General features: G+C 40.6%; 2 protein-coding genes across 2 annotated transcripts in view; one reads left to right on the plus strand and one right to left on the minus strand.

The window, feature by feature from the left end:
* Positions 1-37: 37 nt before the first annotated feature.
* Positions 38-16,815, plus strand: CCNK (cyclin K). The gene is made up of 11 exons (XM_054275509.1): positions 38-138; positions 1,888-2,154; positions 3,127-3,208; positions 3,801-3,932; positions 4,715-4,820; positions 4,961-5,018; positions 6,802-6,971; positions 7,884-8,167; positions 12,186-12,219; positions 13,308-13,382; positions 15,490-16,815. The coding sequence occupies exons 2-11, from the start codon at positions 1,958-1,960 to the stop codon at positions 16,110-16,112; spliced, it is 1,761 nt and encodes a 586-aa protein (XP_054131484.1). The 5' UTR covers positions 38-138; positions 1,888-1,957; the 3' UTR covers positions 16,113-16,815.
* A 1,384-nt stretch (positions 16,816-18,199) lies between these two features.
* The window catches only part of CCDC85C (coiled-coil domain containing 85C), a 110,664-nt gene continuing 101,586 nt past the window's right edge, over positions 18,200-27,277 (minus strand). The window contains exons 5-6 of the mRNA XM_054275510.1: positions 22,163-22,261; positions 18,200-20,681 (exon numbers count right to left, since the gene is read on the minus strand). Of these exons, the coding sequence (XP_054131485.1) occupies positions 20,592-20,681; positions 22,163-22,261 (189 nt within the window). The 3' untranslated portion in view covers positions 18,200-20,591. The remainder of the gene's footprint in view (positions 20,682-22,162; positions 22,262-27,277) is intronic.

The following is a 27,277-nucleotide window of genomic DNA, read 5'->3' on the forward strand; positions in this document are numbered from 1 at the left end:
CGCGCTACGCCCTCGCGATGTGATGACGCAGCGCGCGGCCTGGCCTGGCTCCCAAGATGGCGGCGCGCAGGGCGCGGAGGCCGCGCCGTCGCTGAGAGGCCCCGCGCTCCGGTGCCGCTCCCGCTCCCCGCGAGCCCTGTGAGTGCGCGGGGTCCGCCCGGGCCGCTCGCCGGCGACCGCCGCCGCCTGGGGACGGGAGGAACGGAGCGGGGAGGCCGGGGTGGGGAGCGAGCGCCTCCCCGGGCACCGGCAGCCCCGTGCGGGGCGGGCGGGCGGGTGTGAGGGGCGGTGTGAGCATCCCCGGCCCGGCTCGGGCTGCAGGGGCGGAGCCGCGGTCCGTGCGTTCGGCTCAGGTAAGGTATGGAAAAGCCGCGATCTAACTCTGGAACTCTCTTCCACTTCACTGGGGTGCGTAAAAAAGCAGGGAAAACTTATTATTGTCGGGCGTTGCGGTGTGGATTGGGACGTTTGAGATGGTTCATTGAAGATGTTTGCGGGTGATGATTTTAATTCCTGGTTCCGTATTCGGAAACGCGTTCGCTCCTTTATAGAAACAGATCGTGTCGCTTCAGGCGCTTTTAGTGTTGAATGGGTTTTAAACGCTTTAGAAGTTAGAAAGCAAAATATCTCGTAAGGAAGAAGAATCGTTACAGTTATAAAAAATCACATCTTTCTAGTAAATGTGATGGAAATGTGCAGTCGTGGCCTGGCGCGCTTTTGTTGATTCTGGAAATAGTTTTTAGTAGCCATTTACTTTTTCTTGTGGCAGAATTTAGATCTGTCTGTGACCGATACCACGAGTTGTGAAGGTGATTCCAAAACCTCCGTGAGGCAGTTTCCTTTATTCTGAAAAAGAGAAAACTTTTTGAAGGTGAGCGAGGTGCTGATGGTAGGCATCGTTCTGTGGCTGTTCGCGTGATCTTCCTTCCGTTTTCGGAAGCAAAACGTCTCGGAAAGTAAGAGCTGATTTTAAGAGTTTTAAATTTTGGGTCTTCCTGTGAGTGTCTTGCTTAGAGCGAATATATTTCATCATATGTTAATGACTGTCTGTTATGCAAACCTTTGCAGGTGACTGTAGTAATCTGTGAGTAGTATCTGTAGCTGGTTGAATCGGAGTAAGGGCAGGTTTGTGCCTGGAAGAAATAAAGGCAGCGAGTGCTCATTGTTTAAGCTGAGGCATGGCTGAATGTCTGTCATAATTCAAACACCAGAAGGGTGCCTGCAGAGCTTTGTGATCTGCATCGGCGTGCACGAAGTGCTGGTAAACACAGGCAAGTAGGAGACCCTTGGGGTGTATTCAGTTGCTTTGTTTGGGGGATGGTTTAGATGCTGCCTTACTCTGTAAACTCACATTGGTTGTCTCAATTTTGGTACGTGAAAGAACACTGATACATTTTTTCTTTAAGTAATGCAAGTGCAGATCACTTTACAAAGCTTCTGCCAAGTGGTTGCTGCTCAGGGTGTCCCTGGGAGCAGGCAGGTGTTGAAGGCTCACCTCACCAGGGCCTCCCCTAGTTACCATTAGCTAATCCCCCTAACTTGCCAAATCTCCCTACAGCCATCACTGAACTGCTTTTTCCTAGTTTTATTGACAAAGTAGACGGAAGTTGTTCTACTAAGAAATAGCAGATATTGTTGGAGATGTATTCTTGAAGTTTCCTTATTAAACAGGTAATAGCAAGGATAAAACTTATGGCTTTTGCTTTGATTTTATTTGCAATATAGAGGGAGGCTAAAGGCAAAGTTCTTTATTCCTTGTCTTTGAGCATAGGAAAAAGTTCTTTCCAACAGGCAAGGCTAAGCACTTCTTCTTTACTCCTCTTTGAGCAGGAACTGGAGAAGACAGTTCTCTCTATTTTTAAAGAATTCCTTTTTCTTTTCTTCAAGGTCCTGAAGTGACTCTCTGAAGACTTCATTTTTGAAAATTTAAACAGCAGAGACAATTCTGTTTTAATAAATGAAGGAGAATAAAGAAAATTCCAGCCCTTCTGTAAACTTGGCAAACCTGGACCATACAAAGCCATGCTGGTACTGGGATAAGAAAGATTTGGCACACACACCATCCCAGCTTGAAGGGCTTGATCCAGCTACGGAGGCACGGTACCGCAGGGAAGGGGCCAGATTCATTTTCGATGTGGGAACACGCTTAGGGCTGTATCCTTTACACCCCTGTTGGTGGGACATGTCTTTCTGAATGGTGAGATTTCAGAATGAAGTATGCAACAAGTGTGATAGACTTAGCTGTTCAGATGTTTAACTGCTAATCAAAAATATATTTGTGTTGAAGTGCCTTTTGATGTAATGTGTTCCTACACAATTTCTATCCAAGGTTCCAATTTGGAAGTAAGATGATACAAACTTTCCAATTAAGAGTAACTTCTGTGAATTATGAAACTCTGTTTCAGTATATGAATCTATATGACTTCTCAAATTTTGAATTTTTCCCCCAGCTTTCTAGATTGTGCCTTTGAGGCTTCAAACCTCTGCCTCCCCAGTGTTGGTCCTTGGTGGCTGTTTTTTTGTTTCATTGCTTTGGGATTTACAACTGTGTGTAAGTTCTCCAGACTGTCCTACTTCCTCTTAGACAGCCACTTAAATTTTCTGCTTCCTATATTCCTGTGCTCCTTTAATCTCCTTAGTTCTTTCTTTAATAAAGCATGGTGAAGACAAAATTTTTACCTGTCTTAAAGTGAAGAATACAGAGCATGTTCAGATTTTAGCTGCATTTTTTAGGTCTTTCCTCCATGCCAGCACTTAAATGTGAAGTGATAATTGTTGTGTTCCTTCGTGTGCTCACTGCTGGATTTGACCTTCTCTGAGGCAGGTGTGGTGAAACCCAGGGGTGACCTTATGTGCATCCTCTTGGAAATACAGTCAGGACTTTGCACACCTTCAACAAATGCTTTAGATATCAGCTGCATCTGGGCCTGATCACAGTGTTTACACAGATTTAAGGGCTTTTGTGGCTTTTTATTCCCCTAAAGCTCCTGTTTTACTTGCAGTGTTTTCTAACTGGTCACTGAAAAACCAATTACTTGAAGTACTTGATAAAGCATAATCCATTGTGCATGTTTGGTTTTAAATTTGTTTTATGTGCTGTTTGAAAGTCCTTAATCTGCACCACAGACATTATGACACTCTAGCAACCGGAATAATTTATTTCCATCGCTTTTACATGTTTCATTCCTTCAAACAGTTCCCAAGATATGTAAGTATTTAGAATATTGATGACTTAATTTAATGATTGCACTAGGCAGGGACTATTTGAAATGGTTATTAATCACTTGGGTGCTACAATTGCTGTTCACTACAGAAAGATGGAAAATTGGCATTTTTTTTCTTTTAATTATTACAGCTTAAAGTTCATTGTTCTTTCCTGTTTACACATTTCTGTTTATGCCCAGAAATGTATTGACATTGCACTTATGACTTGCTGATATTGTCCTTTAGGAGTAGCAGCTGTAGTGCTGGCACTTCTGTATTAGCTGAAAGAAAAAAAGAAGTGCAATACAGTTTTAAAACTGCTTGACAGACAGCATGGAATTGGGACAAATTGTGCTTTGGGTTTCTGACCTTGAAATGAAGTTGTATAAAATAGACAGTCCTCCAAATTCTGTGTATTTCCTCTGAAAAAATAAAAGTTTAACACTATATTAAAATAGAAATTAGTATGCTCATTAAGTCTTTCCTGGGAGACTTCTACAGTACTGTTAATGGAAACAGACAGTGCTTTTGTAATGCTACACTGTATTGCATGTCTATGTGCAGACCACTTTGTGAAAGTGCTTGCCTTTTTTCAGGTGACAGGAGCCTGCTGTCTCTTCCTGGCAGGAAAGGTTGAAGAAACACCCAAGAAATGTAAAGACATAATTAAAACAGCTCGTAGCTTGCTAAATGATGTACAGTTTGGGCAGTTTGGAGATGACCCAAAGGTAAAAATACTCATGTTGGAATTGATTTCATCCTGTTGTACTGTAGTAAAGTGACACACACTCAATAGAGCATTGACTGATTTTCACTTGTTCTAAATTACATTAGATGTTCAGCATGCATTTATTGCTCTTCTGGGTAATGTGGTGGGTAGCTATGAAAGTAGCTAATAAAAGTAGCTTTGGGAGCTTACTAATAATTGCTTTCATTAAAAGTTTGCATTTTATTTCATGTAAATTCTGATATTATTTTGCAAATGAAAGTCAATTTGAGTAATTTCAGCCAGAGCAAGAAATGTTACCAGGACATAAATCATCTGAATGGGATTTTAGGAAGTAGTTAATAGTGAATCTTAAATAAGAGAACTAGATCTGAAAAGCATTGAGAAGTTTCTTGTTTACAGCATTGACTTAGCAAAACTATGCTTTTCTTAAAATTTGTTTTTTTAAATAGCAGAAGGATTTGAAACTTTTGAGTGAAATGTGATAGAGCTTATATTTTTGTTGTGATTGTGTATCTGGCAACTTCATGCTGTGTCTAGTTCAGTTCATTCCTCTGCAGAGGAATGGGGATTTTAAACATCACATCCTCTGTCCTCACTCAAATAAATGTGAAGGAAAGGTACCTGAGTTTAAAATAATATTGTTAGTTGGAGAGCTTTCTGTTCTCCTTGGGGACAAACATGGGTGCTGGGAGGTGCTGTGAAGTCATGGCCAGTACTAGCATAAAGTATTTTTGAGTGAAAGAAGGAATAATACTGTGGTTACCTTGTAACTCTCTATAGGAAGAAGTGATGGTACTTGAAAGAATCTTACTACAAACAATAAAGTTTGATTTGCAAGTGGAACATCCATACCAATTTCTTCTCAAGTATGCCAAACAACTCAAAGGTAAAATATTGGCAGGGTGAGCAAGTAATGCCTGTTACTGATTTCCAAAAACTAATGTGTTAATAGTGCAAGAATATTCTACTTCAAGCTGTTTGTCCCTCCTAATTTTATGTCCTATTTTTTTTCTGATTGTTTTTCAGGAGACAAAAATAAAATTCAAAAACTGGTTCAAATGGCATGGACATTTGTCAATGACAGGTAAGATACACATAGGAAACATTCTGAAAGTGAAATAGTTACTGTTGCTTAATTTGTTCTGGTATTGGATATTTTTTTGACAAATATTCCTTTTTTTTTCCTGCTTGTTACATGTTTTCTTGGTCATGTTCCTCAGTTTTTCTTTCCATCATTATTCTGATAGTTCCATTGAGCACAGAATCTGGAATGAATATGAAATGGACCAGTAAGATCTCTGCAATGTTGTGGCACTAATTTAGTGCTGCATTAAAAAGAAACTTACTGTTTGAAATGGCCAAACCAAATTCTTAATTTCCAGAATACAAACCAGCTTCTTGCCAAATCTGTGATATATTTTACACTCTGAAAAAAAATAAGTCACTTCTGAATTCCATCAATATATTTTTAATGTGAGATTTTGGTAATAATGAAATAACCATTGAATTCACTGAGGAATACAGTTTTTAATTCTGGATTTACAATTTCTTGAATAATGAACTTGTAAGAATGACATCTATTAATGGGAGTGCATGTAAAAGCATTTCTCATGTGATATTGGAAAAAAACCAGAACAACTTTACACACTTTAGTCTTGTTCAGGGGGATTCTACAGAGCTGGGCAAGTTAATTTATTAAGGACTTGAATATTACTTTTTGTTTCCATAGCAAACCCTTCAGAAAATGTGTAAGTGATCTGACTGTCCAGAAATTGTGAATACATGGCTTTCAGTCATGCCTACAGCAGTAGAACATCATGAAAAAGAGGTGTATTTTTGATCATGTGCCTGATTTGCATTGGCCCTGTGTGGATTCAGATTTTGTAAATTCTCCAAATTATTTTGACTAAAATTAATGGGGATCTCAAGAGATGTTTACTTCACCTGCTGTCAGTCTTACAGGTAGAATAAAATTATGGCATAACTGTCACTGTTAAGCCTGTCAAAGTACTGTAACTTATCCATCAAAATTTGGACACCATTGTACTTGGAATTAGATGGTGTTTAATATTTAAAAACCTAACAATTAAAATGCACTTCAGGAAAACACTTGTATGAAGTTGGAGGGGTTGTTTCAAGTCATGCATAATAATTACCTCTGTTCTGGGGAGCCTATGTTGTGCTTAGTTAATAAGCACCATGTTATAAGTTTACTTTGTTTTTGGATCCTGGGAAAATAATTCTGTGCTTTGCACTATAGGCCCTTAGAATAAAGGGTTCTGTTCTTAGACAGCCACAGTGAATTCATGGAAATACAGCTGGCTGGCTGGATTTAAAATTCTGCAAACAGATTATGTGCTACAGAATCTATGGAGAAAATAGAGAAAAAATATTTCATCATTTAAAATTAATATCAAGAAACAGTAATTGATTATGACAGAAACTTAGTTAATATCAATAATACCAATAACATCAATTGTTTTAGCATTAGCTTTAATAAAGACTGTTCAAGAGATAACTTTTATATGTTGATCTAAAACTTGTGTTGTGCTTGACAAGTTGCTTTACAAGTTCTTGTGGCTGTTCTGTGGGGTTCTGGGGGTGTTTTAGTATTTGTTTACATTTTATTGACAAGCATTTTAGAAGCTCTAAAATCTGATTTGGGACCTGATTTCATGACAATGCTAGTCCAGAAATTGATTTTGTAAACTCTTTTGTTTAACAAGGCTCTTAATTAAAATTGCCTGAGAAGTTAGAATTGTGGTGGGACTTTATACCCTGTAATTATATCTGCTGTACATTAAATGCACTTATACAATCAGGTAGTCTCCAAGATTGTGTTTTGCTTGGTTTATTCTCTGCTGCAGCCTCTGCACTACGCTGTCCCTGCAGTGGGAGCCTGAGATCATTGCTGTTGCAGTCATGTACTTAGCAGGCCGATTGTGTAAGTTTGAGATACAGGAATGGACATCCAAACCAATGTACAGGCGCTGGTGGGAGCAGTTTGTCCAAGATGTTCCTGTTGATGTTTTGGAAGGTATGAAAACCATTTCCCACAATATTTCTTGTAACTGTGTGGCCTAGGTCATAAGTAAATGCAAATAGCATTTTATCTAGGTTGCAGTCAAAATAACCTTGTGTCAAGTATGTAACTCGGGTTGTATGTGCTGTGCCTTAATTAGGTTTTAAATTGAACTAGCTTAGCTTAGAAGCATATTTAATCATCATGATTAGTCTTTTGTTCAAAGTTTGCTTTACAGTTTGTTTAGTTTAAAACACATCTAATTAGCTAGAACTGTCTTGATGTGTTTTCTATTTTTTAAATTATTATCTACTCCCCATTTTAAATAAGTGTTCCTACAAACACTGGAGCTAATGGAGCCTGATTTCCAGCAGTTTTCCCATTGATAATTGTTCTCTTTGACCAAATTATGCTAGGATAGAAGGTTTTTTGTCATGTACCATGAATGATGAACAGACTAAGGGGGACCTTCAGCTCCTAACGTGTTGGAAGAAGAATTTAATGCTAATCCTTTGCTTAGTTTCCTAAAACTTTTTTGACTAGCCTAACAGGAGATGTATGTTTTAACATATAATCTTCCACGTGCTTTCTTGCTGTATTACTGTCCTGGGAGAGTGGTTACCTGGCTCTCCAGGCACACAGTAATGACATACAGTGTGTTATTACCAAGACACTGTATTCTTCTTCTGAAAGTGTGCATATGCATATTGCTCAGGATAGGCAGAAGAAACTCAGAAATGCAAGTATAAGTTGAAAATTAATCCGCTTTTAAAAAGTTATTTCATTCATTATTATGATGAGTAATATTTGCAATGAATTTTTCCAAAGTTGATGTCCAGTAAAAATCAGAGTTGATAATTGTGTTAAATATACACTTGTACATTATAAGGTTGTAATACTTCGGAATTTCCTTTCTTTATTATTAAGATATCTGCCATCAGATCCTGGATCTGTACTCACAGGGAAAACAGCAAATGCCTCATCATACTCCTCATCAGTTGCAGCAGCCACCATCTCTTCAGTCTACACCCCAGGCACCTACAGTACAGCAGTCCCAGCAATCCCAGAGTTCAGAGCAATCCCAGACCCAGCAGCAAAAAGAGTCTCAGCAGTCAGCACAGCAACAGCAGCAGCAGCAGCAAACACAAGCACAGCAATCTAAAAAGCCCTCTCCCCAGTCAAGCCCTCCTAGGCAGATTAAAAGACCAGCAGTAAGTTGAACTTTAACTTGCAATTTATTTTCAGGCTGATCTGATGCCCGTTTGATTTAAAGGCAACAGTGTGCAGCAGACTTGTTTGCTTTAAGAATGAGCCTTGTAATTAATTTTATGTAGTTGATTTTCCTTGTTTATGTGGCAGCTTTGTTAATGCCAAACAGCCTTTACAGTTCTGACATGTGACATTCTTATTCCACTTGAGCCAAAAGCCATGGAGAGGCTTTGCAGTCAACATGAGCTGTTCAGGTTCTCAGTGCTTGTGGTTCTGGGCTATCAAACTTCACTGTGTTCTCTATTAAGCAGGTTTAATTTAGGGAGGGTTTCTTGTGCTGCACCTGAATGTAGAGATCTGCACAATGCTGATGAAGGCATTATTTGGCTCTGATTATTAATATTAAGAGAACAGTGGCTTCTAAAGTTATGTCAAAATTCTTGAAAGAAAAGTATTTTAAAATAATCCTTTAACAGTCACAGCCTATATATTATCAGATTTTATAGCCTCAATTTGTCCATAATATCACATCATAATTGAAAATAAGAAGCTATATTAGCAGTTGGATAGTGTCACAAGTAGTCTGAGCACTTTTCAACAGCCATCAAGTTCAAATGAAGCTTTCAGATTTAAATGTATATTTCTGTTTTGGTTTTTTTTTCCACTTGTAAGTTTTAAAAAAAAAGTGTTACCCAAGTCTTCTTTTGTGTGTACTTAGCAACAGGAGTGTTTTCAGAAGTACAGTCTTTGGAACAAGTCCATTTAGGTTGTAAATTTTGTTCTGACCTTTTGCTCCAACTTGCAATGAATGTGTGCCCAAACTAGAGAACAGATATCAGAGAAAAAAAACCAAAACAACAATAAAAAAAAAATCGAGGAGTAAGTAGCAAATATTGGAATGAAATGGAATTGGAAAAGTGCAGCATCTTCCTGATGGCAGACTCCCAAAAAAGACAAAAATACAACTCTGTAAAACCTTGGTATTGTAAGTGCAGCATAGAGCTTACTAGAGGAAATGACCTGCTCTGAAGTTTTTAGTTGTTGCACTGAACTTTAGCATTGTTCAGGATAGAAAGGTGATAATATTATTAATTAGCTTATAAAGTGTGAGAGTTCCTTATAGCTATTATGTATTTCTTATAGTTTTTACTTCATACTTTTTATGCCATCAGCACAAATTCTGCTTGAGTTGTCAGACCTGTGGGATCTCTTACTATTTTTCTTCAACAAAAATGCCTGGGACTGTTTGGCACATCAGAAAATTGTTAATAACAATTTTGGTTTTTCCTGTATGTGCCATCTGAGTTGTTACAAATGCTTGTTCATTCCTGTAATTCAGGATCATTCAGCATCTACCATTACAGTACTACTGATTTTGCCCCATCCCATATATTAATGAAGTATCTTGTGGAAAAAAGTGATGCTTTTGCATGGATAGTGTCTGTTGTTCTTGAACAGTTGCCTCTGGTCAAGCCATCAGTGAAAATTATCTTTTCCTGAAATTAGTTTCAGGTCCATCACCTAATAATCAAGGAAAAAATAGTAGATACACTGCAAACAGCCACAACAAATAAAAAGCAAAGGGTGTTTCAAAACTCAAAGGAGTTTTGTAGGAATACACTACAAGCAGCATGAATTTGAGAAAATTAAATGTGATGATCCAAAATTGTTCTTTATCCAGAAAGCAGTCCAGGAGAATAAGATGTGTGGTGTTTGAAAGATTTACTTGATGCTTCTAGAATGTTCTTGAGTTAGATGTACCATAAACCTTACTTAAAATCTTTGCCTGCTTCTATAAATAGGGCTTTGCATGACTTCTCCTTTGGTCTGTGCAGAACAGAAATACACTTTGTTCCTGGGGCCAGATTTTCAATTTACAGGAACTCTTCTAACTCCCATTACCTTCTACTGAGCCAAGATGCTTTCAAGCAGCTGAGGCATTGGCCCATGACTTACAGACGCATATCAGATGTCTAAAGCATCTGCACATCCTCTACATCTCTAGTGGTGAAGAGTGCTTGACTTTTCAGTTCATTTCACTAAAAATACACTGGTGAATCATTAGATGTAAATAGTATTTTCATTCGGATTAAACTAGAAATTGTTGTGGGGACAATTTTATTGCTCATGGAAACAGCAGTAAAGGAGCAGTTCCATTGTGTAGATTGAGCTGAAGGTATTAAATATCCACCAGCCTGACAGTAGATAATATTGATAATTTGTTATTGTTTATGTGACCCTCAGGTGTTCTGGCTGGGGCAGTACAATCTACAGTGCAGTAGAATGACCCAACAAATGCTCATCTCTATTTTGGCAGCTGCTGTTGTTGGACAATTGTGGCTGCTTGATTCTTTTTTTTTTCTTTAGCATAAATGTAGTTTAAATTGATATTTGTTTTTTCTGTCATAAGTTATTTTGCTCCAGTTTCTTGTTCTACTCTAATGGTGTACCTTGATGTTGTTTTTTTCATTATAGCTCTATATTAACAAATGCACAGTAATTGAATTGCTTCTCACCTGAAGTGATCAACTGACTTCACAAAATAAGTGATTTTTGGAAAAGTTCCAACCAGTAGTGATTTGCTTCTATTTGAAAGTGCAGGGAGAGCTGATGCAGTTTTACAGGCATGAAATTTAGTGCTAGAAAGTCAAGAAAAGACCATCCAAGTAAAATGAAGGCAGCAGATGAGTCCATGAGAGTCACTAAGAAAAAACTGTGTGTGTTTGAAATGGTAAGATAAAGATTGTCCTTAAAAAGTACAAAAGCAGCTGGATGGTGTCTGAAAAATTGAAATTACTATCAAAGGAATACAAGAATGAGGTTGCCTCAAGCAGGCAAAAATTAGACACCAAAAATTTTGAGAACACCCATAAGAATTAAGGGAAAGTACTGTTCAAGTTGGATTGAAGTGTGCTGTGGAAAGTGAAATGAAGGAAACAGAACAATTTGTGCAGGTAAAGCTACTAGAGGTAAACAGTCCCTTAAAAACAATTTTCATTGAAAAGACAGAGAAGCTGTGTTCTGTACCCTGCTGACCTTCCTCATTCAATCCAAATATAGTTGTACTTAAAATTTCACTGAAGTTCTCTGCTTTTCTCAGAAACCATCAAGTAGTCATCTCAGTGGGACTATGTAATCTGGGAATTTTTTTTTATTCCTTTATCTGTGGTTGTTTCATAAAACTGCAATTAAGAACAACCAACAAAACAATAGAAAACCCAACCAAAAACTTATGATTGGAAGGATGATGTGAGGGTTTGTGGGTTTTGTTCAGTGTGCATACATTTTTTCCCTGGCATAACATTTGGATTTTATACAATGCTTTCCATCTGAAGGCTTCTGAAATGTTTTATGCTGTGCAACACTTTCACTGCCCTCCTGTACTGGTAAATAAAGCATAAGAGCCTGAAGTGATTTTGGCAAAGGTTGAGTGACAGGTCAAGGCAGAGCTGGGAACAGAGGCCAAGCTCTTGTTTTCAGCTCGGTGAGCAGTGAAGCGGACCATGGCATGTGTGCAGTGGATGATAAATACATGAAATGAGATGTAATACTCAGCATGGGAACAGCAGGAAATCCTGCATATAAAATACCTGCTATTTTTCCAGTCTTTTCATTCTGCTAGTTAAACTGGGCTTTCCCAATGTGATTTGAACTTTGTTCATCTTGCATAAGAAACTATAGAAGCATTAGGTTGGGAAAGATCTTAAAGATCATCAACTCCAGTCATTAATGCAGCACTGTCAAGTCTACCCCTAAACCATGTCCATGTCCCCAAGGGCCACATCTACACATCTTTTGAATGCCTGCAGGGATGGTGATTGAACCACTTCTGTGGGCAGCCTGTTCCAATGCCTGACCACCCTTTCCGTGAAGAAATTTTACCTCATATCCAATCTAAACCACCACCACCCTTGGCAGAACTTGAGGCTAATTCTTCTGGTCCTGTCACTTGTTACCTGGGAGAAGAGACTGACTGCAATGGTCTTATTCTTATCCTTTTTTTCTTTTTTTTTTCCAAAGGCTGTATCTCCAAAAGAAGAAACAAAGGCAGCAGGTAAATATTAATATTCTATTCATGTTGCTTCCATTTTAGTGTTTAAACCAGAATAAGTAATTTGCTGACATGCACTTAGTTTGTCTGCTTACAGGCTTGGCAGTTCTAAACTATTTTTGATCCTGATAATGTACCTTAAATATGTACAATAACTGTTTTAAAAATGTTCCTAACTACAAAACTTAAAATAAATTGAGTATAACTATGCCCAAACAAAATTGAGTATAACTGTGCCCAAACAGTTCCTTAATAGAGTCAATTCAGTAGAAATCTTGCTAAACTGGTCAACTCTCAATGTATAACTCCATGGATCATTTGGGAGTAGTTCCTCAGCAAGCTGTGAGGCCCTGAAGTGACTGAAGGTACCATGTCATTAAATAGCTGCACTAAGAGTTAGTGGTTGGTAATCAGTGATGTTTGTAGTTGGTTGTTGGCATGGCTGCCACTAAAAGGCATTTTGTGTCAATAGATAGTGTAGTGAAAGAAATGTATACTCACTGCAGTGATCATACCTGGTTATTTTGTTTATTTGGGGGTTTTTCTTCACTTTGCTGGTTTGGAACAAAGTAGTTCAGGATCCTAGGATGTACTTCTTAAGGAAACCTGGCACTTATTCCCCTGTAGCTCTGCAGATAGATTCCAGACAGCTGTCTCTTCTCCCTCCTCTCCCTGTCCAATCACTATTTTGTTTGGTTCATGACACACATTTCCCTAGCTGAGCAAAGGTCAGCTTCTTCTGAGAGCTGTTCCAACTATTTACAAGTTAAAGTTTTAGAAAGGCTAGAAAGCATACACTTGCTCATCTTCACTTACATGCTGTTCTTGGGAGTTTGTCTCCAGTTACAAAGTCACTTGAACTTGTAGGCATATGTTCTCTTGGAAGACTTGTGTGTGGTACTTGATGCCACTTTATTTATACAAAGGTGTTGATTTTAGTTTTCTTTATTAAGCATACCTAGCAAATAGGATTTCCACTGTACTTTTGCATAGTGTAATGTGATATGATAATCATTATCATGAGAGCAGAGTTGGAATTTGGAAAATATTGCAAAGCAATAACCAATCACAAATTAATAAATGTTTTTTAGAACCACCGCCACCATCAAAAATTCCTAAAATTGAAACTTCACATCCACCAATACCTCCTGCACATCCACCTCCAGGTAAGCTTTTATTTTCTTAAAAACATTTATTCTTGTAATTTCCTTGCTTTTCATTCAGGTGGGAGCAGGGGTTTGTTGCCTTGATTCATCTGCTTGGCAAGTAAAAATACAAGATTGATAGCTCTAGAGGGATTTCATCATAGTAGCACAGGCTTTTCCAGACAGAACTAAAAAACTTACAATGGAAACAGGACTATACTAGGTGGATAAAGGAAAAACAAAGCTGCAACAGTTAAAGGCCTAGAAGATGAAAACTAATTGTTAATAGCAGGCTAAAAGGAACTTCTTGATCTCAAAATGATGATAGATGCCACATTGGATTACTAGAGCAGCCTTCTGCTTTCCTATAGAAGTTTTCCATGTTATGTCTGTTGTACAGGAATTCTGCAGGTGTGCAACTTCCAAACAATAATACAAAAAATACCAAAAAAAACCCACCACAGGGGGATGCTTTCTTTGCTGTACCTAAAAAGAGGATTTTTTTCTGCCAAGGAACACTAATACTGCACACATGCTGTATGTTTGCAAAATAAACTGTACTGTTGTAAAAATGTGCTTCCAGCACCCTGATGCATTAGCTGTCTTCCAGTGACCCTTAAATATGACATAAATATTTCACTGCCCATAGTCCATAATGTAACTGCAAGAGGACAGCTTCTACAGGGAACTAGGAGAGAGAAAAGCAGTGCTCTGAAATGTAGTAGGACAATTTTTCTCATTTGTTAAATTCTAATTAAGAATGAAGGTTTTCTAAATACCATGGTCATTATTCCTTCAGTTGTTAAATCTTGAATGCACATCTTGCAGCCAGAATGGTTCTGAAAATGAGCAAATGAGGAAATTATTGTCTGCTACAATTTAGGAGCTTGAAGTCACTGAAATCAGGAGTACAACAGCCAGCATGCCCACCTTGTGTGATTTAATTATGTGGCTTTCCTAGGGGGCAGTTTTTGCTGTTAAAATCCTACTTAGGCAGGTAATGGATTTATTTCCCTTGTTACCTGAATTTTTCCTCTTTGTTTATACAAGGATGTAATTGTACAAGCACTGAAACATTATCAAAATAAAGGGCAGCTCTGTGGAAAAGTCAGGTGAAAACAAAGAATGCATCTTGACCAAGTGAACTAGGAGGAGGATTTATCTCCAATTCTGTTTAACAGTGACAGTGTAGTGTGCCACTAGAAATGACTGCCCTGCATGTGTTTCTAAATAGCTTTTCTTACTGAACAATGTTGTAGATGCTCATATATACAACCTAGATGTCCCAAACTCTTTTTTGTTGGTCCTTCTAATAATCTCTCTGACCATACAGAGAGGTTCCTATTAGGTTAGTAATCCTAGTGGTATTACTTACTTTACAATGTCTGCATTAAGAGAGGAAAACAAACAATTCTTATTTAAAGAGAAGACTGCTTAAAGCATGTTCTTTCCAGAAGTGGCTCATTATAATTTGTAATACGCTGGCATTTTTATGAACTTCTCCAGAATGTCAGGTACTAAGTTCACTGAAATTACTCAGTGGGCAAAGCTGATCAGATTTCATGTTCTTCTTACTTACCCTTTGGTTTTCTTTTTCTCTTTCTTTGGTAAACAGGTTTAGAACTGAGCGTTAAAGACTTGAGACTTTGGCCTGTGTTCTCAAATAAAGATTCCCAATATGGGAGGCAGGTGAAGTGCAGAGGGTAATCCCAGGCCACCTCCTGCACTACCAGAGAGGTAGAAAGGAGGCCTGAACTAAAGAAGGTGAAAGCACTGAACTAAAGATTTTTGGTATCACAAATCCTATGACTTTTTAATCCACTAGTTGTGATTCCATCCATCCAATCTGTTAATTCTGCTGATTGTACAACAACATTTAAAGTATTAAAAATGTAATAAGAAAGATGAATTTAACTTTTAGAATGGGAAAAGCTGACCTTGAAGCTTTAATAGGCAGCTTAGCTGGTTTTTAGTGACCTGAGATGGTCTCACTGGATACCATATGGCATTCAGAGACTTTGAAAATTGAGTTCTCTTTTGCTAATTTAACTGGAGGAAAAATATGATGTATTCAGAAGCTATTCTTGCCACTATCCTTCAAAAAAACAAATTAAATTTTCTTTTCCAGAGCGCAAGCCTCCTTTGACAACAGCGGTTTCAATGGGAGAGCCAGAGCAATCTACTACTGTGGACTCAGTAGATGTGCCAAAGGTCCAGATTCCTCCTCCTGCCCATCCTGCCCCAGTACATCAACCTCCCCCTCTGCCACATCGTCCCCCACCCCCACCCCCCACCAGTTACATTACAGGGATGTCTACTACAAATTCCTACATGTCAGGGGAGGGTTACCAGAGTCTGCAGTCAATGATGAAGACAGAAGGACCAACATACGGCGCTTTACCACCGGCCTATGGACCACCAGCTCATCTACCATATCATCCTCATGTCTACCCTCCCAACCCTCCACCACCAGTTCCACCTCCACCCCCTGCTTCTTTCCCCCCACCCAATATTCCACCTCCTACTCCTGGATATCCTCCTCCGCCTACATACAACCCTAATTTCCCACCTCCGAGACTGCCTCCAACTCATGCAGTGCCACCTCATCCACCTCCAGGGCTGGGAATGCCACCAGCTAGTTACCCCCCTCCTACTGTTCCCCCAGGGGGACAGCCACCTGTACCACCTCCAATTCCACCACCTGGTATGCCACCTGTAGCAGGACTTGGACGTGCTACCTGGATGAGATAGCATGAGGTCATTTGCACGAATATACCTTTATGTTGATTAGGCAGGAGTAGATAGCCAAAACCTACATTGTAAAGATGAAGAGGAGGGTAATCTGTATAATTTAGATGAAGAAACGAGATTAAATGAAAATTTAGCTGATCTGTTTGCAGTATGGTTTATGGTGAGTTATATAGGCTTCTAGATTTTAATCAGCTTTGCAGTATCTATTCTAACTTTATACATTTGACTTAAGTTTAAATTGTCTTGACTTATTCCAGCACTGGATTACTTTGTACTAGCAAAACCAGCCATATTGGCTCAATTATATCAGTAAGAAGAAAATTTCCTTCTAGAAATCAGTGCCTATTTTTAAGTATCAAAATAGCCAGATACTATGATATTTGATCTATAATAAGAAACTTCATTTTTAATAGTAAGTAAACCAACACAATGTCAAGCATAAAAGCTGCTTTATTTAAGAGAGATTCTGAATGCTAGCTGACTGGAATAATTTTGAGGTGTTTGCCTTGCTGATAGTTTTGGTTTGGAATGTACTGGTATCTTAAAATATTGTATGTTTACACCTATTTGCAAATTCCTGTACATAATATATATATTTTCTAAGTGTGAAAGTCTGAATGTAACAGCCTACTGTGATGTACATCATAGTTATAAATGGGACTACTTTGTTCACTCTACCCAAATAAAATTGGTTCTGAATTTAGTGGATTTCCAGGTTTTTCATATTAGTTCAGAGGTCATAACTATGGTTACTCCAAGATGCTTACTCCAAGGTATTTCAACAGTGGTCTCCCAAATCTTACTCATCAGTTTATTTAAAAAGAATGTATTTTATTTTATTCAGCTAGAAGTATACACTATCACAATCAATCTCTTACTTCATTTTTACTAAAATATTTCAAAAGAATGTTTTACACACATTATCAAAAAAAACTGTACTATTACTTTCCTTCCCCAAAAAAGCCAGAGTGGTTCAATAATAGGTAAAAACGCGTGCTAAGGTCTAAAGAATTTTGCTATATACACAACAGCAGGTGCTAACTTTTCCAGTTCTTTGTAAATCATATACAGAAAATATAGCAGGGCTGTAAGATCACAGGTTTAACAGAAATCAAACTTTAAACTGATTTCTAAAGCAGCACAAATAGACTTTCCCCACATTATGAAAAATATACAATTTTATCACTTTACAGTCATGCACTTTGAAAAAGATCAGTAGTACTCTTCCCCCCCAGCTTCTAGAAAGATAAAAGGTCACTTTAACACTGATTTCATTTAATATCTAATATTTGGATAAAAATGTGCCATTCTCAAACAAGGTTGTGCTCAGCAGTCTTATCAAGGTGCGAAGAGCCAACTGAAGCTGGTTACACTGCAGCATTTCAGGAACTGGTAGGGAAACACTGCTTACTCCAGTCACTCCAACAAAAGTCAAGGATGTGATTTTACTTTCCTTAAGCAAGCAAAGTCCATTTGTAAACAGTGGATGCTTTCTTTACCAGAGGATTGCAGAACCCAGGGCTTCAATCTTGAAGAAATTATCTTGGGCTATTGCCCCAAATACATGAATTTAATGGCCACTATTGCAAGGGATGCTCCCCTCCAACTTCATGTACAAAACTCCTCAGGTAGTTTTCACTGAATACTGAGCGCATAGGTAAGTGAATTTAAATATGCATATAAAATATCTATTTAGACAGCTGAAAATTCAGCACCCAAGTCATCCTGTAAAGTCATTGAGCATCATTTTACCCCAGGAAGACATTTTATAGCTCAAATGGAATAAATATGAAGATTGGCAGGCCTAAAAACCCCTAAACAGTAACACTGCAAGGTACAGCACTGCCATGTTCTTCTGCAAAATCAGTGATGTGCATCTTACATTGAAGATGATAAATAAAATCTTAAAAAGGGCAGTACCCTATGAGTATGAAGTTTGTTCAGCTGAACTGCTGGCTACCCTATAAAGTGGCTCTTCAGGATTTGCAGGGCTAATTGACCTCAATTGCAGCACTGTTTCCCTTGTAGGTGAGACCTGCAGGTGGAACAAAACGAGCTTTGCTTGAAGTCAATGAATAGATTTTGAGAGCAGGGAATATTTGAGTGGGAATTACATAGTGGTGAGACTAGCAATCTGATGAGTATAGCTCTGTCTTGTGAGAGGGCCTGCTAAAAGCCTCATATACCCCTTAAATAGCAGGCATGTCATGAACACAGTTAACTCTCTCCAAGTGCTGGCAACGCTTGTGTTGCTTTAGTTTAAATTCACTGACACAAATCAACCTTGTTCCAAATATACTTCAACTCTCTGCTTAATCCAGCAATCAGATGCCACCAAAGTTAAAATGGGCTTTCAAGCAGACAGACTAAAGTAACCCTCGTTTTGACTTCAGATGTTAAGGAATAATGATGCTCTGCTTTACATCACCTTTGCTGTCACAGAAATCTCAATGTATAAATTGTACAGGAGGAAGACAAATAAACACCAATCAATGGCGGCTAGAAACTGGAGGTCAAAATAAAAAGCAAGGAGGAGGAAATCCAGAATCCTCTAAAGATGCTTAAAGGAGACAGTCAGACTCTAGAATGGATTTTTCCAGACTCCATGGGATGTAAATACTATTAGACTGAGAGCTATCTAGCTCAGTGTTCACTGACTGAGCAGTAGTAGGAAATAATCTACTGGTGGGTGTGTGAGTGAGAGTATGCACTTGTGTTTTGGGGGTGGTTCTTGGTTATTTTTAAATAACCTACTCAACTGTTACATTTATATTTCTGCAATGAATAATGAAGTGGTGCTTACTCTTACTGGTTATTTTATATTTTGGTTGTATTCCTTCTCTATTTTTTTATTGGTTACAGGTTTCAGCTCTGACACTGCGAATTCTTCAGCCAGGCAGCTGTAGTTTATTGTACACCACGGGACCAATTACCTTTCATAATTCATAATAAACCATACGGGTTCCTTGGTATTGTATCAATGCTCCATGTAATACAATACCACAAGTCAAGAACTCAACTGGTAGAACAAATTAATTTAGAGGAAGAACCTGTCCAGCTAATACAGCTGTCTGTAGCTCTGACTGATTCTTGTAGGGAATAAAAAGAAATTAATGGTGTTTGAGGTCATTACATCCTATAACTAATCACTAAAAATCAATGCAACTTTTGAAGAGGAGGCTTTGATCTTTTCACATGCCTGTCTTTAAAATTATTTTACACCAATGAGTTCTAATAACGAAGCCCCACTTCCTTGGACTATTGGGAAAGAACATCTAATGAAATACAGGGACAGCTGCTGTGACAACTTGGAAAAGGAGGGAGTCAAATTCTTACAGCTACACAGGCAGCTACTCCACAATAGCAAAATGTAAATACCATTGTTTTATATACAACCATTTGAAGAAGCAAAAACCCACTTGTTTTGGTTCATTAATAAAAATAAAGCTTGAATGGCAGGAAGTAGTCTCACCTGACAGCCTGTGTTTGTGGAGTTTTTATTCAGCTCTGCAAGGTTGTTGTTTGGTTACCTCACACAGGAACCATTATAGGTGAGGGATCCAGCAAGAACATTAAAAAAACCCACCCCAAATCTTCCTTATGTGAAAGATGAGCTGCTTTTGAAGATCCTGTGAAAGCCATAAGCACTGTCAGGATAGCAGTTTCTGCTGAATTATTTCATAGTGAAAGCTTTACAAGAAAAGTGTTGCCATTTGGTAGGGAATACTCTTGTGTGGCTAAGTGACTTCATTCACATTAGATCTGTAGAAATCTTGTGTCATTTGATCATGAAAAATTGTTCATTACCACCTGACATGGAGTCTTAGCCTTTATGTACACTTGTGTGACAAGTACCACCATACAATGTGGGGCAGTACAAGTGTTTTTAGCTTGCCACTCAGTATTTTACACAGAGCCTTGTGAAAACAGTTGCATGTCATTCTTCAAAACAAGGACCTCCAAAAAAAGTGTTAGCAGCTCATGAATTTGGCAGGCAGTAAGCCAGTGAATTTGAATTGCATTTTCCTTGGCTGCCTGGAGCCACTAACCTGGCTACGAATCACAGACAAGCAGGTGGACAGGAGCAATACAAACGGTGACTTCTCTGCTGGTTAAGGGTTCTTCTTGTTCCTCTTAGAAATTCTCTTGAGTTAGTTAATTCTACAAACAGACCATTACAACAAAGCAGGTTTGAACTACAATAAAAATGATGCAAGTCTGGCATTATTGGATGGTTACCCGGTGAACAGTAGCTCCAGAGCACCACAGCCTGGAAATCAGGCCTTTAGCTGCCATATTTACACTATTGTTACAAAAAAAAAAAAAAAAAAAAAAAAAAAAATTGGGAAAAAAAAAAGAAACAAAGAAACCCTGAAAAACCTCAACCCCAACTCCCAAAGAACAGGCAGCCAGAAACACTGAGCTCTGCCTCTTTAGTCTTCACAGAATCCATTACTTCCAGTTGCCAGGATGGTGTTCCTACAAGGGACCCTTGAACTGGTTTCCTGACAGATGTTGCCTGATGGAGGGTTTGGAGCTCGCAGCATCACCCAGCTTTCGCCAGACAACCTGCAAGAAAAAATGAAGGGTTTGGGGAGAGAAAGACAGGAATTAAAATTAAAAAAAAGTCCAATAGCAAAACCACTGAGGAATAGCAATATTGTTTCAATTGCAGTCTGAAAGCCAAAACCAGCCCTTTCCTAGAGCTGGGCTGCAGTTCTCAGCCGGGACACTGGATGGCATCTTTGCACCAGTTTCCAAGGAAAGAAACCATTGATGCATTTTTCTAATTAGTCCCTCTTGAAATTAGAACCGGTTTTGCCTGGGGTAATAGTATAAAACAAATACACTAGATTCAGAACATAAGTTCAATGGTAGGTCAACCCTGCCATGCTTACAGAAAAGATGCTACCATGAACAGAAAAGATAATGAAAAAGATAATGATTAAAATTATATATACACGACTTTCTAAAAACATACATTTTATCACTCTAGGGCCACTATTTAAATAAAAAATAAACTGCACAAAACTTTATAGCTGCCTTGAATCTACATGGAATGAATATTTAAAAAGAAAACAGCTGATGACAGACAAATAGAGATGAGTCAGTTTGGGAGGAAGAAGTTACAGTATTTTACCTTTCCCCCAGCATAGCTACAAGGGAAATTAAGCAGACAAAATATCCTAAAAAGGAGGCTTTAATTTACTCTTTGCTTTACTTATAGGAGATGCTCACATTGATTCAGCTCGACAAGGCACACTCGTGTTCACACCTCCTTTTAGGGTTAAGGTGGGTTTCAGAATTTAAACAGAGCATCAGGCCTCTCTCAACTGCTGGAAGGCACTAAATGATGCCACCCGGACCCACCTCTTATGTGGACTTCAAAAAAAAAGAAGGCTCATAGCATTCTCCTCCCTACTCTGGGCAATTGGACAGCACATCCCCAACTGCAGGGGACAGGGGGCTCAGGCTGTGTTCCAGCAGGAATCTCAAACTTCGTGCTCAAAGCCAGAGCACGGCCAAGGTGCTCTGAGGCTGCAGACAATGCCATGGCAGCAGCCACAGCAGGGCACAGCCCTCACCATATGGGATGTGGCCAGCTCAGTTAACACTGTGGTTGCCCAAAACATCAGCAGAGTTAAAGCACCCCACATATCATGGTGCTGTTCAATGGCTCCAGACAAGACTCTCCCTCTGACATTACCACATGGTTTGGACTCAAACCTGTTCAAGCTGTACAGCTTTAAATAAGGCAAGCAATTGTTGCTTAACCCAAAGTGAGACCTTAAGGGCACAGTTGGAGACAATTGCCAACAGGGCTCTCCTAGGCAGGGAGGCAGCAAAGTGGGAACTATCTATTGAGCAAAGGCTGCTCTGTGCAGTGAACAAGGCACTCAGATTGCCCAAAACTGTGGTCAGCAGAGACTCCACTCTTCCCTTGTGCCTATGGGCCTCACAAGGCTTACGTGCAGCAGATCCCTGTTCCTCCATACTTTTAACAAAAGACCACAAAAGGAACCCCAAGAGCTGCTGGGAGGAGTTCTTACATTGCACATTTCACGAACAATTGCCTTCTCCTTTTCACTTAGGTCTTCTTCATAGTTGTCTTGCATTTGCCTGTCCAAATTTTCATGAACCTCAAGGACCTACAAAAAAACAGCATTACAAAACCATCATGATCCTCAAACAGTTATCTGTGTCCCTAAGAACATCATTAAGAAGTACTTAAATTGGCAGTATTCACAAAGCCTCGAGACAAGCAAAGACAAATGTGACATCAAGCTGGGCACCTCTGTCCTCCCTGTTCCCCAGCCACGTCCTGCCTCTGTCCCACCACCTTCAGGTGTGGCTGCTGCCAGTCCTGGGGACCATTGGCAGCAGGTTGCTTGCACCCACAAGTGCATCTCTCCCAGGAAGGCTGCTGCTAGTCCCACCTTCCAGGCAGCACCCCAACAAGCATGGTGCCCACACCCCAAACCTCCAGAGCAGCGCAAGTGGGAGCCAGCCCTGCCCTGCCACACCCCACTGTCCTGGCCATCCTCACAGAGCTCCTTCAGGGAGAAAGTGGCCAGCTGACCCCTTGACCACAAAAGGAGACTTCAGCCTGGGGCTAAAGGCAGCCTTCATTTCCAGCTGGAAGCACTGACCCCATGGATACCCCTCTGTCACATCCCATGCATTCTGACAGTTCCTCCAGACTGGCACATCCCACAAGGTAGGCACAGCACAGGAGCCCCCAGGTTTTATTCTTGCCTCTGTGCTGATTTACACACTCATGACACACTCCTCACCCAGAGCTTCACCACTGCTGAGACCTGTGGTCAGCTCAGTGTGCAGGGCAGAGATCCTGCAATCACCCAACATCATCAAACAACACATGCTCTCGTTCACCATTGTGCATCCACACACACAGGAAGGTGAACAAGGTGTAGTTGTGTGAATAAATATTCCTACACACCCCAGGGAGGTACAGAGCCATGCTAGGATGGGCTTCAGCCTTTGCTGAGGGATGAACAGCACTGGCTGCTCCACAAAATGGGATACCAGGGAAGATTATCCCCAGGTCTGCTTCAGCACAGCAATCCTGCTGCACTCCAAATGAGTTACAAACAAAAATAGGTCATTCTCCTAGGGCCTGCAGCCTACTTGGGACCAGTCTCTGCACAGACAGGAATTATCCACATCCATTCTAAGAGAGGAAGGGCAAGAGGGATGCAAAAAGCATGTACGTGCTGACAAAGAGAGCATCTATTTTCCGCTAAAGAGGAGGGAATTAATTATTGATCCAGCTGGACTCACACATTGAACTTGCCTGTCTGGAGCCTGTGTGCTTGCAGAGCTGGCTGCACAGCCTGCAGGAGCACGGCCTGGCAGGGAGCACAGGGCTGTCTGCCTGGCAGCCAAACACTGCCTGTGCCCACAGGGCAGAGTCAAGGAAACCACAGGGTGGGTTGGTTAAAGATCTCATCAGCCCCAGCCTCTGCTCCCCACAGCCATCCACCCTGCAGGCACAGGAGTCTCAGAGGACTAAAATAAACTGGTTTTCTACAACTTGTGCTCAAACTAAACCCACATTCCCTAGCCCAGGAGGTGTGAAAAGGTGGCACAGCATATTATTTCTTTCAGTGGAAATGTCTTTTAATAGTGTTACCCAGCCAGAGCTGGAGCTGAAAGATGATCAGATGGAAGTTATGTTTGTATTTCATTTCTGAATCTCATTTACCCTGGAAATCATCCTGCTTCCCAGGCTCAACCCATGTCTGGCTAGGCACTTTGTGAAGATGTGTTAGCATCTTGGGTATGGGAAAATGGGATTCATAGTGATAAAATGCAACAGCCTACCCAGGAAAGGCATGTTGGAAGAAAATACATTCTGAAGAGTGGAATAACCTCCTGAAGAAAGACAGGAAGGCCTTTCCTTAGTGCTGACCCAGCCCCAGCTATTCTCAGACCCTGCCAGATGCCTCCTCAGCTGTTTAGAAGGAGCAGGTCAATGCTCCTCCAGTTACAGCACTGGGGAATACAAACATGCCTCCACATCAGCTCTCTCTGGATCAGTAAAGTTCAAGGACTGTGCATTCAGTGTGGGTCTAGGAAACTGGGGTGTGTCCTCCTGTGCTTTCTGCCACCCCTCAGCCCAGGAGCCTGAAGGAAACACACAAATGCGCCCCAGGCTCTAAGGGGCTCATGCCATCCCCTGCTTTTTGCTTTTCATCACGCTGCACTGACAGCACTGGGTCCTTTGCTGACACAGCAGCCCTTGGTGATCTCTCTTTGTGGTATCCCTGGGTAAAATGCCAGCAGTGAGAGCAGCCTGCCCTGCTCAGGCATGGGGCTGGACTGGGAAATGCTGCTTTCCCTCACAGGGAAGTTACTCCCCAAAAACAGCTCTCACCTTGCTGTCAGTGGGCATGCTGGCTTCTCTGGCATTTTCCCTGCTGATACAAAAACTGAGGAACACCTCAGTGTTCTTTGAGACCACACTGATGTCTGTGAGCCAGTCAGTGTCACCTCAAAGTCACCTGATGCCACATCCCTTCTGACTTGCTGTACTGACCCCATATGGCCAAATATATTTTAAAAACAAATATTCAATCTAAAAATCACTACTAAAGAGTCTGAATGATAGTAGTAAAGAGTCCTAATAGCAGTAGTAAAGTTTTGGAAGGGAACCTGAAATTTGAGGTATTCATTTCTGCAACACAAAGCACGCTGAAATTGAGGGATGCTTCCCAAATTGTGAAAACCTCACTAATTTTGTTGCTTCATAAGTCAGCTGGACACAGCACTGGGAAACATCCTGCTTCAGGAGGGGAACAGTCCCTATGCCCTGCTAGGATTTTCCCTAGTTTTGGAAGGCCAAATCCTGTCTTGTCCACAATTAGTGGGAGTGATGATCACCTGCTTGATGGCTCAGTGTGCATGCAGGTCCAGGCTGCTGCTGTGGGGGCAGCTGGGCTATGGGCTAAATGTCATTCTTCTACATTTGTCTCCTCATCACCTCCCCACGTCTTTAGCAGGTTTGCTCAGTTCCTAAGAAAAGTGCTTTGATGTTCATTGAGATACTGAGCTGTAGCATATGTACCTTTTATTCTTGTTAGCAAAAACAGCTGTTAGGAGTGCCAACCTGTCATCTTGCTCCTTATTTAGTAGGTGCAAACAAACAAAACTATTTCAGAAGGAAAAATAAAGAAAATCCTAAACATGCTCAAGGAAGAACCTGTGCTAAATTGCAGGCAGTACTTCAGCCACACAGGTAGAACTTAGCTGGCAGAAAATCCCAAGGAAAAAGCCCAGGGGATATTATGTATGTGGGGGCAGACAGAGGCCCTGCAGATCCATGTGGAGCGGACAGTCCCTCAGTGGCTTTTGCTGGGAGCCACACCCTTGCAGCCTCACCACTTGTGGACAGGCTTGCATGCAGGTGTTCCACAAGACAAGTGGAGCAGAACTGCACAGAATCATGGAATAATAGAATAGTTTGGCATGGATGCCATTCATTAGGGCAGTTTGCTCAGTTCCCTACCCAGCCTGGCCTTGGACAATTCCAGGAATGGAGCATCCACAGCTTCTCTGGGCAACCTGTACCAGAGCCTCACCACTCTCACAGTACAGAATTCCTTCCCAACAGACAATCTAAACCTGCCTTCTTTCAGTTTAAAACCATTGCCTTCTTTCAGTTTAAAGCCATTGCTTCTTGTCCTGTCACTATGTGACACAGAACTCCCTCTCCCTCTTTTTTCTGAGTCTCCTTTACAGGACTGGAAGGTGCTACAAGGTGCCTCTGGAGCCTTCTCTTTTCCAGGCTGAACAACCCCAACACCCCCAGCATTTCTTTACAGGAGAGGTGCCCCATCCCCTTGATAATTTTCCCCTTTCCATCTCTCCTTGCCTGTTCTTGCAGCAAGGAGCTGGCCTGCTGAGCCATAAGCACTCCCTTTCTCAACCAAGCAGTGCCTTTTCCAATATCTGCTGTGGTACAAAGCCAAAGCACAAAGTCTCATTTGTAAGCTGCTCTCTTCTCCAGAGAGAGCCATGATCTGTGTCACAGGAGGTGAGGGTGCAAGGCAGCAGCTGCATCCACCTTCCCACGTGCAGGGGCTGCCACTGGAAAAGCTGCCCAGTTCTGCAGGGGGCAGATAACACCTATCCATCTGCTACTGCATGACATGGCCAAAACAGGTCTGCAGCTGGAGACCAGCACCTACCAACTATTCCACTGTGCCACAAGGGACAGGAGAGATTGAGACCATGACCAGATTCCTCAGGCTTTCAGTTTCCAGATGATCCTTGGAAATGGGCCACAGGATGGAAAAACAGACACCTCCTCATCCCTCCGTGCCACGCTGGCCTACAGGAGAATTTCCTCCTCACCTCAGATGTGAGAACATTTTTAACCTCAAGTGAGTGAGCAGAACACATCAGGGGGGATCATTCATGCCCCATGAGATGTGACTGCTGTGTCACCTGCTCCCTGACTCGAGCCATGGCAGCTTCCAGGGTTTTGGAGACAGACAAATTCACCTCCCCAGCCAAACAATGAAGTCGCAGAGGAGAATTTCTTCTGAATTTCTTTTAGCCCTTCCTAGGAATCCACAAAGCTCTGAAGCAGAGGGATTACTAATATGTGCAAACAACCATCCAAGTTCCTTTCAATTCCTTTAAATGAATCATTGCACCAGACTTTCCAAACTTAATTTCCAGTTTCCGCGAATCTTCCTTATTAATTTTCAATCCTTTTCATATGCTTATCAAATCATATCTTAAAACCATTTATGTTTCTTGCCCTTAGTGAGAAATTCAGTCCTGCAATTCCTAAAGCAAATAGGAAACTAATTGCTCCCCAGAATATGATCATAATCAATTTAGAAGTATTTGATCCTGTAATTTAAAAACACTACCAGCTCTGCTTAATACTATCCCTCACCAGCACCTTGCCAAAAGCAATGAAGAGAGGAGCAGAAAGGTATGAACTTCCACAGACTGGGAAGAAAAAGCCAACAGCAGTAGTCTGGACTGCATCAGAGCTTTGATGATCAAATGCAATCAAAGACAAATTAATGCAAAGTGAGAGAAAAACAAAGGTTCACACGGGTTTGCAACATTCTGCAAGGCAACAGTTCAGCAGATCCATCTGTATGTGTATATATATATAATATATG

Source organism: Melozone crissalis, unplaced genomic scaffold (genome assembly GCF_028551555.1).
Source record: "Melozone crissalis strain CALT ecotype California unplaced genomic scaffold, PUWL_Pcris_2 ptg000018l_1, whole genome shotgun sequence".
Classification (NCBI taxonomy): Eukaryota; Metazoa; Chordata; class Aves; order Passeriformes; family Passerellidae; genus Melozone; species Melozone crissalis.

Coding starts and splice junctions, on each gene's coding strand:
- CCNK (XM_054275509.1), top strand. CDS start 1,958: ATGAAGGAGAATAAAGAAAATTCCAGCCCTTCTGTAAACTTGGCAAAC. Junction 4,821..4,960: donor GTATGCCAAACAACTCAAAG/GTAAAATATTGG, acceptor ATTGTTTTTCAG/GAGACAAAAATAAAATTCAA. Junction 13,383..15,489: donor TCCTGCACATCCACCTCCAG/GTAAGCTTTTAT, acceptor TTTCTTTTCCAG/AGCGCAAGCCTCCTTTGACA.